This window comes from Zea mays, chromosome 8 (genome assembly GCF_902167145.1).
Source record: "Zea mays cultivar B73 chromosome 8, Zm-B73-REFERENCE-NAM-5.0, whole genome shotgun sequence".
NCBI lineage: Eukaryota > Viridiplantae > Streptophyta > Magnoliopsida > Poales > Poaceae > Zea > Zea mays.
Window position 1 is genome coordinate 110,480,854 of NC_050103.1, and position 12,589 is coordinate 110,493,442.

The 12,589-nt window shown below is 42.0% G+C and overlaps 1 protein-coding gene across 2 annotated transcripts; it reads left to right on the plus strand.

Annotated features, from left to right (window-relative positions):
* The first annotated feature begins 390 nt into the window (after positions 1-390).
* On the plus strand, positions 391-5,508 carry LOC100194227 (uncharacterized). 2 transcript variants are annotated; one of them, NR_183229.1, is made up of 6 exons: positions 391-813; positions 901-922; positions 2,419-2,545; positions 4,173-4,594; positions 4,698-4,879; positions 5,083-5,508. NR_183229.1 is itself a non-coding variant. In NM_001139268.2 (6 exons), the coding sequence occupies exons 1-6, from the start codon at positions 663-665 to the stop codon at positions 5,221-5,223; spliced, it is 714 nt and encodes a 237-aa protein (NP_001132740.1). In that variant the 5' UTR covers positions 391-662; the 3' UTR covers positions 5,224-5,508. The 2 variants fall into 2 exon arrangements, 1 of the variants encoding a protein (NP_001132740.1); NM_001139268.2 differs by having other exon boundaries at positions 4,504-4,594.
* The last annotated feature ends 7,081 nt before the right edge of the window (positions 5,509-12,589 follow it).

Sequence of the window (12,589 nt, forward strand, 5' to 3'; positions counted from 1 at the left end):
ATGACCGTTAAAACTGATGATACAGTAGAGATAGAGATACAGATAAAGGTAGAATCAAATCCGCAATCATCCGCAACAAGTCTAACATTCTCTTTAGAAAAAAAATTCTACTTATTGTGTGTTTTCAACTAAACTATATTTTTTTTATAAAAAGTTGTATAATTTGAATGAAATTTCTGTGTCCTCAAACGCGTTACGGTGCAAAAAAGCTACCGCAGTAACCGATTTTTTATATATAATACAAGTAGATCAACTGATTTGTTGTATCAGCAGTGACGTGCTATGGGCCATGGTAGAAGACAAACGAGGTGTTGCCGTATGAGTCTGACGTCCCCACCGGCTGAGGACTCAGGACACAGGACAGGACGACACTGCGCGTAGATTCGTGTGGCTGGCCACACCGGCCACCTGTATGTTGGCCCGCCGCGACCCAAATCTGTCATGTGCCGGCCCGCCGTGCCCCTCTGTTCGCCGTCGACCGGCCGGCCACTCGCTATCACTCTACCTCGCTAGAAAGTTCCAAACGACTACGGCATCCTCTGACTCCCCCGCTCTCGGTCCGCATTTCCATTGTGCTTTCTCCGTTGCATGCAGCCTCGCATCTATTCTAGCCTCCGCCCTCAGCTCACCACCACGACCCGAGGGAAAGGGAGAGGGGACGAATGGCGAGCTCTCAGTGCTGCGATAACCCGCCAGCCCTGAACCCGGCCTGCGGGAAGGGCAAGGTCGTCGACAGCTTCGGCGGGCTCAAGGCCTACGTCGCCGGCCCCGAGGACTCCAAGGCCGCCGTCGTCCTCGTTGCCGACGTCTTCGGTACTTCTTCGTTTCTCCTTCCCCTCGAGATCGTTCGCCTGTGGTATGGCACGTTACAAGTAAAAAGCCTTCTTTCTCCTCTTGCAGGATTCGAAGCGCCGATTCTGAGGTATCACTCCTTGTGACGGAGTTCCCCCCTGACCCTGTGTTCTTTGTTATCATCATCATTTTTTTTTGCAAACGCCCTTGCATCCAAAGATCTGTACAATCACTAGGGTTGATGGAGATGACTCGGTGGATTTTAGGGGAATGTCATTATCATCAATAATGGCAGGTGATTATGTGCTGCTAGCACATCCTAGGCTGCTAGTAAAAACTGTATTATTTTGCTCTGACTTTTAGTTCAACACTGAAGTGGCGAAACTTGTATCCTTTTGCTCAGTTGCTGGCACACAATTAGGAATAAGTACAAAATCTGATGGCATACCAAGAATTTTTCCCATGGTCTATGCCAGTGAGTGTTAAGTCACCATCTCCTGCTGGTTCTCAAAGTTTGTTGCGAAAAGATGGAAACAAATTATGTGAGTCAGATCACAGTACAGTAACTATTCACTACTACTCCCAAGTTCCAAATCGTAAGTGTAACTTGTTCTGGCCTTTTTAGATACATAGTATAGAAATAGCTATGTACCTAGAAAAGATAGAATGACCTACAATTTAGAATGGAGTAGTGAATAGCCTACCTATATATAAGCCAAATAGCTTATTACTTCATATCTATGCAACATGGATACATATACATGTATCAGTATCAGATGGATACGAGGACATGGATATGTCATTTTACCAAAAATATCCGGTACACGGATATGGTTCACTATTTTTAAATATAAATAAACAAATATAAAATGATGCATATTAAAATTCTAAAAGTAGTAGTAGCTTAGCAGTTTTGCCAATGTTTGTAATCTAACATGTGCAGTGTCTTGCTTGTCTTTTTCATATTTATTTCTGTCAACACTCAACCAAGCATATCCTGATATCCATCCTATTCTCAAAATCCAGCAGCCGAGCACATATATAATACTAAAGGGATTTTTAAATCTGAGCTCCTAATCTTTAGAAAAAAACAAGCGAAGAGGCATGTTACTGTAGGGTGATTGCACATAGTATGTGGCTGCATGTTGATGCCTTGCGACTGCGAGGGTACGGAGCTACCTAGATTTTTATTTTTTTTGGTATACTTCATGGATACGTATTGGCCCAAGTATCCAAAATTAGTTTTTTATTTTTATTTAGGATATTCCATGGATACGTATTCACCATGTATCCATTGTGTATCGGTATCGGATATGTATCCGATACGGGACATGGCACTTACCTGAAGGCTGAAGTATCGGAGTAACATGGCTTCTCTTCATATATTACATGTGCATTCTTGCTTTGTGTTTTTGCAAATGGATCAACTGGTTGTTATTCAGAAACTTTGGAACTGGACGACGTGTGTTCTTAGTTCTTACTGAGTTGTATTTCTAGAATGGTTAGTTTAAATGTTTAATGATGACCTCTGGTTGTGTCCTCTTTTAAATACCATCAAATTTTACCATAATCACTGCGTGTCACCTGCAAACTGATTTTGATTGTATTTTGTCTTATCTCATGAAGGAACATAGCCGACAAAGTTGCTTCGTCAGGGTACTTTGTTGTGGTACCAGATTTCTTTCATGGGGATCCTTATGTACCTGAGAATGCTGAGAAGCTCATACCTGTGTGGCTGAAGTCACATACTCCGGTTCGCTGTCCCCTGCTCCTTCCCTGAACTATTCCTGTAAATATTTGTCTGTACCTTGTTTCTATTTATCTTCATTCAGATTATACGAGGAATAAAAATTAAGGAGATAATGAATAAGTTATTAGGTTGTTAAAGAATGTTTCAAAGTCCTGACAGTCAATATCCAGGTGACGCTAAACATGATGTTCTAACAGCATGCATTATGTTAGCAGTCAAATTTCTGTCTGTAATGTTACTGCCTACCAATATATCTGATATGTATGATCCTTCTCATTTAAATTGGACTAAAAATAAAATTTGCTACCTGCATAAATACTGTTCACTGAGACACTGACAGTATGTTGTTTATGGTGCCATGCAATGTTTTCAAATGATCTAATCGACCCTAGTTGCCATGGCACTGATAAGGCGACCAGTTGCGATTAGTCGTCGATAAGCCTGATTAGTTGAGCCTAGTCGACTGTAGTCATACATGTAGTCATCCTCTATGTACCAAAACCGTTGTACTATATAGTATGCAGTATATATGCTATATAAAGCAAGATTTAAGGCAGAATAGCAAAGAACAGAGCACTGAAGACTGGGGGAAGCCTGCCAAAGATGGAGGAGAAGGTACACCAACCGTCGGAGGGGAAGTTTATCGAAATCCTGGGAGCCGGAGTTGTGGGCGGTGTTTGAAAGCTGGGAACAGTCTGCTGAATACGCCTGGCTGAGTCGGGTAGGCGCCTTCCCTCGCGCGGCTGCTCAAGCTTGTGGGCTATGACCTCCAAATGCAGAGAAGGGAGGAGCCACTGCGGTGAGAGAGGGTGCACCGCAGAGACCTGTCAGCTGCCGTCATTCGAGATAGAGAGGGAAAGCAGGCAGCAGCTGAAGTGCGGGAATGCACAGGAGAGAGGAGGGGTGAAAAAGCTAAGAAACGATCCCTATTGGGCCAAAAACAACAATGAGTCTAATGGGTCAACAGGCCAGATGCCTGCTCTACGAAGAAATTGACATTCACCTGCTAGTCGTCCATGTCCAAATCGTTCGATTATTCGACGATTAATCGAACGACCTGGTTTCTAGTTGCTTTAGTCGAGTCGGTGGACATAATCTGTGCTAGGGAACTGATAAGGCCGACTCATCGCGCCTAATCGGGGAACGCAATTGGTATATATATATATATAGAGTCGAAATCTGTTTTGATAAGTTCAGGCCTATCCATATCCTCCGTATCCTGAGTCTGGATATTCAACATCTGATACCATATCCGTATGCGAAGACCCAACTCACATGTTCATGATGTGGGATATCCATTTATGTCCTATCCGATACAGTTGACACTACCCGTATTCGAATCCGAATCCGATCTGTTTACACCCCTACTAATTGCGATTAGTTGGACGACTTAATAACAATGTTGCCATGAGGTTTACATCTCTAGTTCCAGATCTGAGTTTCTTATATTTAGTCTGTGTGTAAATGATGATACGACACAAGTTATATTGCAATTAGTTAAGAAGCCCATTCTAAGAACCTCTGTGCTTCGGTCTTTGGTATCCTTATTTTCTCTTAACCCGTTTTCTTGTAAAAGCATGGATTGGGTTGGAATTGTGACCATGGTTCTAACAACCTCTTGCAAATGCAGGAAAAAGCTCTGTGCTATAGACCCAAATGGGTCCGATCCTTCCCTGGACCCTGACCAAGCGGGAGCACATGCACTTGGCTGCCCTTTTTTTTGTTATATTTCTTCTGAGATCAAAGTTGGGCATCTTAATCTGAACCATATGTGTTGCCATAAAAAAACTAAAAACAAATAAAAACGCAAATGCTTAATCTTGTTTGAACTACATTTAATCCATCTAGGTGCTAGGAAGTGGCCTAGCGCCTAGCATCTTTTGGACCCTTGATTGTCACACGTTGTTTACTTTCTTTCGCTGAACAAATTTCATCAACAGAAAGAGGTATTTATTTGCTAGGAAAAAGGGTTTGAAGAGGCAAAACCAGTTATCGCGGCTCTAAAGGAGAAGGGAGTGTCTGCCGTTGGAGCTGCAGGGTATTGCTGGGGTGGTAAGTAACATTTTTCACTGCATCTCTGGTTCTGTAACCGTCGTCTTATTATCATCTGAAAGTTTTGGTCTGCTGAGCATTTGCTTTCCTCTCACATTCTCAGCAAAGGTCGTTGTGGAGTTGGCAAAAGCAAATGAGCTCCTCCAGGCTGCTGTACTATTTTTTTTTTCCAATATAACACCAGAGGTCAAATGCTCAATCTCTATACTTGGAGCTGAGATGGATGTGAGGTCCCCACCAGAGTTAGTCAAGCAATTCGAGCAAGCCCTTTCTGTGAACTCAGGGGTAGGTTCTCATTTTCAACAACTTAAACCTCAAGCCAGATCATTTGCTTGAGTACAGAAATCAAGCCAAAACAGTATTCCTCTAGTGCCAAATGTGTCATTTTGTGCATATGCACTCCCATCGCTTACTCTTTTCAAATCATGTTGGGCCCTGTGTCTGTGGAGCTTCTAATCTTGAATCGTCGTCTTTCTCCTGGTCCACAGGTTGGTCACTTCGTCAAGGTCTTCCCTGGCGTGGCGCATGGGTGGAGCGTGAGATACAGCCTCGATGATGCAGCTGCCGTGAAGAGCGCTGAGGAAGCCTTTGCGGACATGCTCGACTGGTTCAACAAGAACCTAAAATGAACTCTGCAGTTGCCATCATGCCTTGTAATAATAATGCGTATTCCATTGTCCTGGAATCGGGTCTGCTGTGGTAGGGCTGCCATTCAGAGTTGAACAAATCATTTAGAAATCATTATGTTGCTCGGCAACAGATTAAGACCCTATATTGTACAACTCAACTTCACTAGTAAGGCCCCGTTTCAATCTCATGAGCTAAACTTTAGCTTCCTGCTAAACTTTAGCTATATGAATTGAAGTGCTAAAGTTTAGTTTCAATTATCACCATTAGCTCTCATGTTTAGATTATAAATGGCTAAAAGTAGCTAAAAAATAGCTGCTAAAGTTTATCTCGCGACATTGGAACAAGGCCTAAATCTTTTTTTTTAGATTCTAGCTTTATGAGAATCTTTCTTAGTGAAGCTGAGTCATTTCATGTCCCCATTTGGCAAAATAACATCACATAATGAAGCGAAAGAATTAAATAACTAGAATGCCCTTCTTTTTTCTCTCTCTCTTTTTGTTTACGTTTACTTCTTGTAACACTCCAGCCACTCACAGACTAGCGAAGTTACTTCGGCCAGCCTTTTAGAACCATAGACAATTGCTCTGAGCTAAGCAATCTTAATTTAGAGTTTTTGCTTCCGAAAAAGAAGGTGCACTTTATTGGTAATGATTATTCTACCAATCTTATTAAGACTTTAGACAGGATGTCACAATACATCCTCCTTAGAAGACCGACGTTCTCATCGGTCAACCCAAACTAGAAACCTCTCTTCTTGACTAGCCTCTGTGTCTAGTGTCGCGACACTATATGTCATGTCATGTGACCGCGCTAGATCCAATCATCCAAATACACCATGTGCAATATGCATGAACCCCTAGCCCACATACGTCCATGAAACTATGAGGGTCAGCTCTGATATATCGTAGTCACTCGTAGACTAGAGGTGGTTATTCCTTACAGTCTTCTAGAACTATAGACCACCCCTAGTAGAACAACACAAATCTTTTTTTTTTTTTGCTTATTTTGCCCTCATTCATAGTATACCTGGAAAAACTTTTTGGTCGGTTACCCATCTCAAAATTGGTCTAAAGCAAGCATGTTTAATCAAATAATGAGATAAGCTCAAAAAAGAAGATACACCTTGCTAGCTAGTTGTCGGGAGGGCCCATGAGTAATATATACGTATATATAATATATTTAGTATTTAGTTATATATTGGGCCTATTGAAATAAAACTTTGAAGGCCCATACACTAAACATAGAAAGTCCAACGACCCGCCCATCATCCACATCCATCTATTGCGCGCACCGCTTCCCTTTCTTGCCTTCTCTGCTTCTCGCCTAGAGATAGCAATGGGTACCCGCTACCCGAAACCCGATGGGTTTTTGCTCTATTAGGGTATAAGTTTGGGTCAATTTCTCTACCCATGGAATTGTTAATAGGTTCAAATGGAAATCCAACGGGTACGTGGGCATGGGTTTGTTCTTCCACTACCCATACCCGCAAACCCATGGGTTTTTAAACCCGCCTTAAAATTAACTCCTTATAAATATGTCTCATAATATTAATAATTGAATATGTTCTAATTGAAATAAACATCATGTAACAAATTTTAAGCTAAAATTAGTTATCACTTGTTCCTTTTATCCAAGCTTATTAATGTATTGATTGTCATTTACATGATGAATTATTTTTTATGTTGATGTTAGTGGGTATGGGAAACCCGTTGGGTACCCGAAACCCGTATGGGCATGAGTTTGGGCAAAAATTTATACCCGTCATGGGTATGGGTTTTTTAGCGGGCGTATTTTTTCTTCGCGGGTATGAGTTTGGGCAAGTAGTACCCAGCGGGTTTTTACCCATTGCCATCTCTATCTCGCCCTGTCGCTCGGCTAAGCGACCGAAAAAAACGGTGGTGCCGCATAGGGGCTGCGCTGCGGCACCTGTCCCGATTAATGACACGTGGCAGAGAAGTGCATCATATGGCCAAGGACAACAGTGCTCCTAAGCAGGCTCCATTACGGCTCAACTCTGTTTGTTTTTGCGCTCGGCTCCATTTGTCTTTTTTGAAACATTTTCACGTTTAGACCCCTGGATGACTTAATTCCCTTTTTGGACCCTGTGCTCGGCGCCATAGACCATGGCGCCGAAGTAATACTATTCGACGTCATATGCTGTGGCGCCAAGGCACGATTGTATGGTGTATGTTGTGTCACACCCCACTATCAGTAGAGGCCTTTGTTCAGTTTCAAGCTTTGAATGGTCTTTTGGTTAATCTTCCGCATAATAATCAGAGAGACAAATGGCTCTGCAATGCTTCTGCTAGCCTCTTTTCATCACAAAAGATTTACTCTCATTTGATGGGCAACCAGTGGACCCATCCCATCTTCACTTGGCTGTGGAAATCAAAATGCCAACCCAAGCACAAGGTCTTCTTCTGGCTCTTACTTAAGGACAGGTTAAATACCCGGGCACTTCTAAGAAAGCGAGCTATGCTACTGGATTCATACACCTGTGACAACTGTATTCTACAAGCTGATGAGACAGTGACCCATCTTTTTTTCAGATGCGGTTTTGCTAGGAGATGCTGGTCCTTTATTAGAATCTCCCCGCCACGTTCAACTGATTTAATCAACACCATTATGAGGATCAGAAGACGTTGGCAATTCCCATTGAAACTTGAAACTATCATCCTATTAACCTGGTGCATCTGGAAAAGCAGAAATAATTGGGTGTTCAATGAGATTCCGCTCACGCACTACCGGAATTTGGCTCTTTGTCGAGTGCCATATTCTTTGCCGAGTGTTTTATTTCGGGCACTCGGCAAAGAAGCTCTTTGCCGAGTGCCACGCAAAAACCCTCGGTAAAAGAAAACACTCGGCGAAGAGGCTCTTTGCCGAGTGTTTTATTTTTAACACTCGGCAAAGAGCTCTTTGCCGAGTGTTTTTTCTACAACACTAGGCAAAGACAATTTAAAAATCACATTTTAAAGTAGTAAATTAATTCAAATGAAAAAGTTTTCAACTAAAAATTTGTATAACTCATCATGATGTACAATTTATATATTGAACATTTCTTCATATGCCAAATAAAAATAAATTTGTTCATAAAACCTATATCTCTCTCGTAGTTTATGAAACTACGAGAGAGACGTATAGAATTTGGGCATATTGTTAGAACCATCATGTGAGATAAACAAATGACCAAACAACCAAAATAAACTTTGTAGATCTTGAGAAGTTATAGAAGTTTATAGTTGACAACTTTTTCATTTGAAGTCATATTGTCAACGAAAACTACGTCTGAATTTAAAAAAATTAAAATTTGAATTTTGAAAACGACTTCAAAAGAAAAAACCACCAACATGAAAGTTGTAGGTATTGAAGAGTTATGAAACTTTGTAGTTGACAATGTTTTGGTTTGAAATTATCTTGTTATGCAAAACTATGTTTGAATTTTGAAATTTGAATTTTTCAAACTGTCTTGGATGGAAAAACAACCAAAATAAAAGTTGTAGGTCTTGAAATGTAATGAAACTTTGTAGTTGACAATTTTTTGATTTGAAATCATCTTATCATTGAAAAATTCATGTGAAGTTTTCAAATTTAAAATTCAAATTTTGTAAACGGTCTTGGATGTAGAAACTATTAAAATAAAACTTGTAGATCTTAAAAAGTTATGCAACTTTATAGTTGGTCACATTTTCAAATGAACTCATTTGGTGCCTTAAATAATCAAAATTACTCTTGATTTGTTATAGTACATGGTGAATGAAAACATAATATAGACATAATTGGTGTAGTAGTGTAGTGGTATAGGAGGGTATGCGCGAGAGAGAGGTTGCGAGTTCGAATCTCACTATTTACAAAACATATAAGTTTGATTCAAAATAATAGTGAAAAATGATAGGGCAACGGGTTGGAGAGTTGTTCCTAGAATTTTAAAAAATGTTTTGCTGTTTTTTTTTAAAAAAATCGATTCTTAATTTGCCGAATGTTTTTCTTTGCCGAGTGTTTTTTGACACTCGGCAAAGTCTTTGTCGAGTGTCCGAAAAAAAAGTACTCGGCAAAGAACCTTTTGCCGATGAAATATTTGTCGAGTGTTTTTTGCCGGGTGTTACACTCGGCAAAGGCTTTGCCGGCAAAGGCTTTGCCGAGTGTAAAATAGTCTTTGCCGAGTGTCTTAGACACTCGGCAAAGAACGCGATTCCGGTAGTGACGGTGGAAGGATGTCGGGACATGTTCAAAACAGAAATGAATTTATTGTGTCACCGAGTTAAACCAGTGATAGAGGACAAAATTAAAACCTGGATTTAGTGTTCTGACTGTAATTTTCGTTTTCCTTCCTGTATCTACCCTCCTGTATCTACTTTTCCTTTTTCTCATTATGCAATAAAAAATACTGTAGGCTCTCCCTACAGTAATTTAAGCTTCAAAAAAAAACTATGTGGACCAAGTTTTATAACATCATTGCACTTGTGTGAAAACCATGGGCTATGCTGTTTACGCAATGTGATAACCATAGCATTATGACATCCATTTCAAGTACAAGCGAAATAATGGGCAGAAGTGCACAATGTGAAATAATCGACAAGCGAAATAATGGACAATGTGAGTGAACTTGCGCACCAATCAAAACTAATTAATCGAAAACCATACAACACAATATATACGTAACAAAACGAATCAGTGAAACATACCATACCGTGGTCTTCAAGATATTATATGTATCAAATCAAAGTTTTCGAACCCGAATACGCGGATTGGAGTACCTCTTGTCGGCGGTATGGATGAAGATGAAAACGAGGGAGACAAATTAATTGGCCGGGCGCAGATCTCGGCAAGAAAAGAACCGATTCGTAGAACTTCCTTCCTAGCTCAGCGCCAAAATCTACGGCGCCGAGCTAGCTAAGCTAGCTAGCTGTCACGTCGGTGCCGCGTTAGCCCTCGCTCGCCAGCGCGGCAGGGCCCTTGCATGGTGCCGAGACGTGTTACCTTGGTGCCAACGACTATGATATCGAGCAAAGGATCAAAAAGAGAATTAAGTAGTCGAGTGGTCTAAACACGTGGAATTTCTTCGGAATAATGGCCAAAATAAAAAAAAAAGAATTCGGCCGACGACCGTGCGGGTGGTTATTGTTATAATAATAAAGAAACGTCCGCGGCGCCTGTGTCGCCGTCGTAGTACGTGATGGATGTTAACGTATATGTTTTTTTTCTGACGTGTGGACGTGTGCAGTTATTCCTTCAAATAGGCGCGGCGGCTGCAGGCTCTAGCCGTAGCTCCCAAGATTCCGGCAGGCAAGGCAAAGGCGGCTGCAGGGAAGTTTGCTGCAGGCTTTGGTGTGTACCCTGCCCACGCCGAAATCGGCATTTTGGCTGTCTACCATGATGTCAAGGCACTACTACGTACTCACGGAAGGTCCGCGCGCGTGACGGTGTGAGTCGTACGTTGTGGAAGGACAATGATATCTATATCTTGTCTCGCTAGCTGCTAGCTTATTTCGTCTGGCCCGATTCGTTCAGTTCCTTCCCCCCCCCCCCCCCCCCCCCCCCCCCCACCAGATGCTAGCTAGCTAGCTAGATGCTGGTCAGTCTAAATCTGAACAAAACCTAGAGCCGCTAGAAAATTTCGGTCCCGCCCAGTACGTGCGTGCTCTCTCAAGTCGTCTCAACCTAGCTAGCACGGACCACGCGTGCACAGTAAGCCGCTCGTGTCGTGTGCATGGCTTAATCACGTACGTAACGTGTGCGTGTGGTCAATATGTATATGATGCCTTGCCTGTACTATATACATCAACATCATCCAGGCAGGCACAGACATGTGTACAATGCTGTCCGTCAATGTCGCTCGCTCGATCGGCAGAGTCTATTATATTAACGCGTCGTTTTTTTTGGTTTTGTTTTTGCGAGGAATTAATGCATCGTATGAAAGCAAGTGCGCAAATTGTTTATATGACATAGCATATATATATAGCAGGGGCGTGTCGTTTCTGCATATTTGGCCTATCGACGAGATGTCGAGATAGATATCGCTATCCATATATGCATGCATGGAAGTAACCCTACCAGGTCAATATTGTTTGGTAAACATAGTGTTTTACGGTTTATTTTGATTCACAATGTACAGGAGTGGAGAACCACACAGGTCCAGGAAAAAAACGCGCCATGTATGTGGAAAAAGAAATGCGCCATGCATGGCCATGCACCGTCCAGGGAGAAAGAAACGCGCAGCAAAATAAAAAAAAAAACGCGCCCTACATCGCTCAACTAATTTCTGTCATGTCTATTACATTATCATTTATAGAAATAGATAGATAGATGATTATAGACACACACACGCACGTGCTGAACCCCCCAGTCAACGCATGACCAAAGACGTGAGGTCGCCGCCGCAATATATATACAACAATGCAAGAATGTGACGCGTAGTCGTCGTCGCTTGACCTCAGATGAGTACCTGGTCTCGTCTCTTTTTGAACAGTACCGTCGTTGCGCCCATTAATGCGGGAGAATTTCGCTGGCAAAGGTTCCTCCGCTCCCTTGGCAGCCAAGACCGATCGTGATCGTCTAGGTAACAAGAGCATCTCAAAATAAAGCATAATTTATGAGCCATTTAAATAAATATTGTTTTTTCTAATCCATCACTATAGAGATTTTCACACCACAGACCATTGGTATAACTCTATACACACTACTACAGAAAAAACTCTAAATTTGGCTTTCAGATTAATTTTCGGCGACTTAGAAACACATCCACCGTTATCTTGACACGTCGCCGCCAAAAATAATTTTGTTATTAGCTATCAAAAAATATTTTTTTTTATTTTCAGCAGTTGTTATAAACTGCAGAAAATTATGGTGTTGTTTTTTATGGCACTGGGAGGCCACCAAAAATTATTTGTTTTTTGGCCCGCAATCGCGTCGTTCCTCAGTCTTATCCCATTTTCTTGCTTCCATCTTGAAGGTGGCGTCTCTCTCGCGCACGCAGAGCCACGCTGCGCTACCATAACCACGCATCTTCACAACCACTACACCAAAATAAGCAACTTCCGGGAGGCAAATAACTTCCTACGGTTTTTTTCGAAACCGTAGGAAACTAATAATTTCCGAGTGGCGACTAGTGCCTCTCGGAAGTTAAGTTAACTTCCGACGGCCGGCCAAGTGCCTCTCGGAAGTTAAGTTAACTTCCGACGGCCGGCCAAGAGCCTCTCGGAAGTTAAGTTAACTTCCGACGGCCTCTCGGAAGTTAAGTTAACTTCCGACGGCTGGTCCGTCGCCTCTCGGAAGTTATGTATTCAGCGTTGACCGATCCGGGTAAGGCTTAACTTCCGACAGTTTTACACCGCGCCTCTCGGAAGTTATCTAGTTTAGGCTAACGGC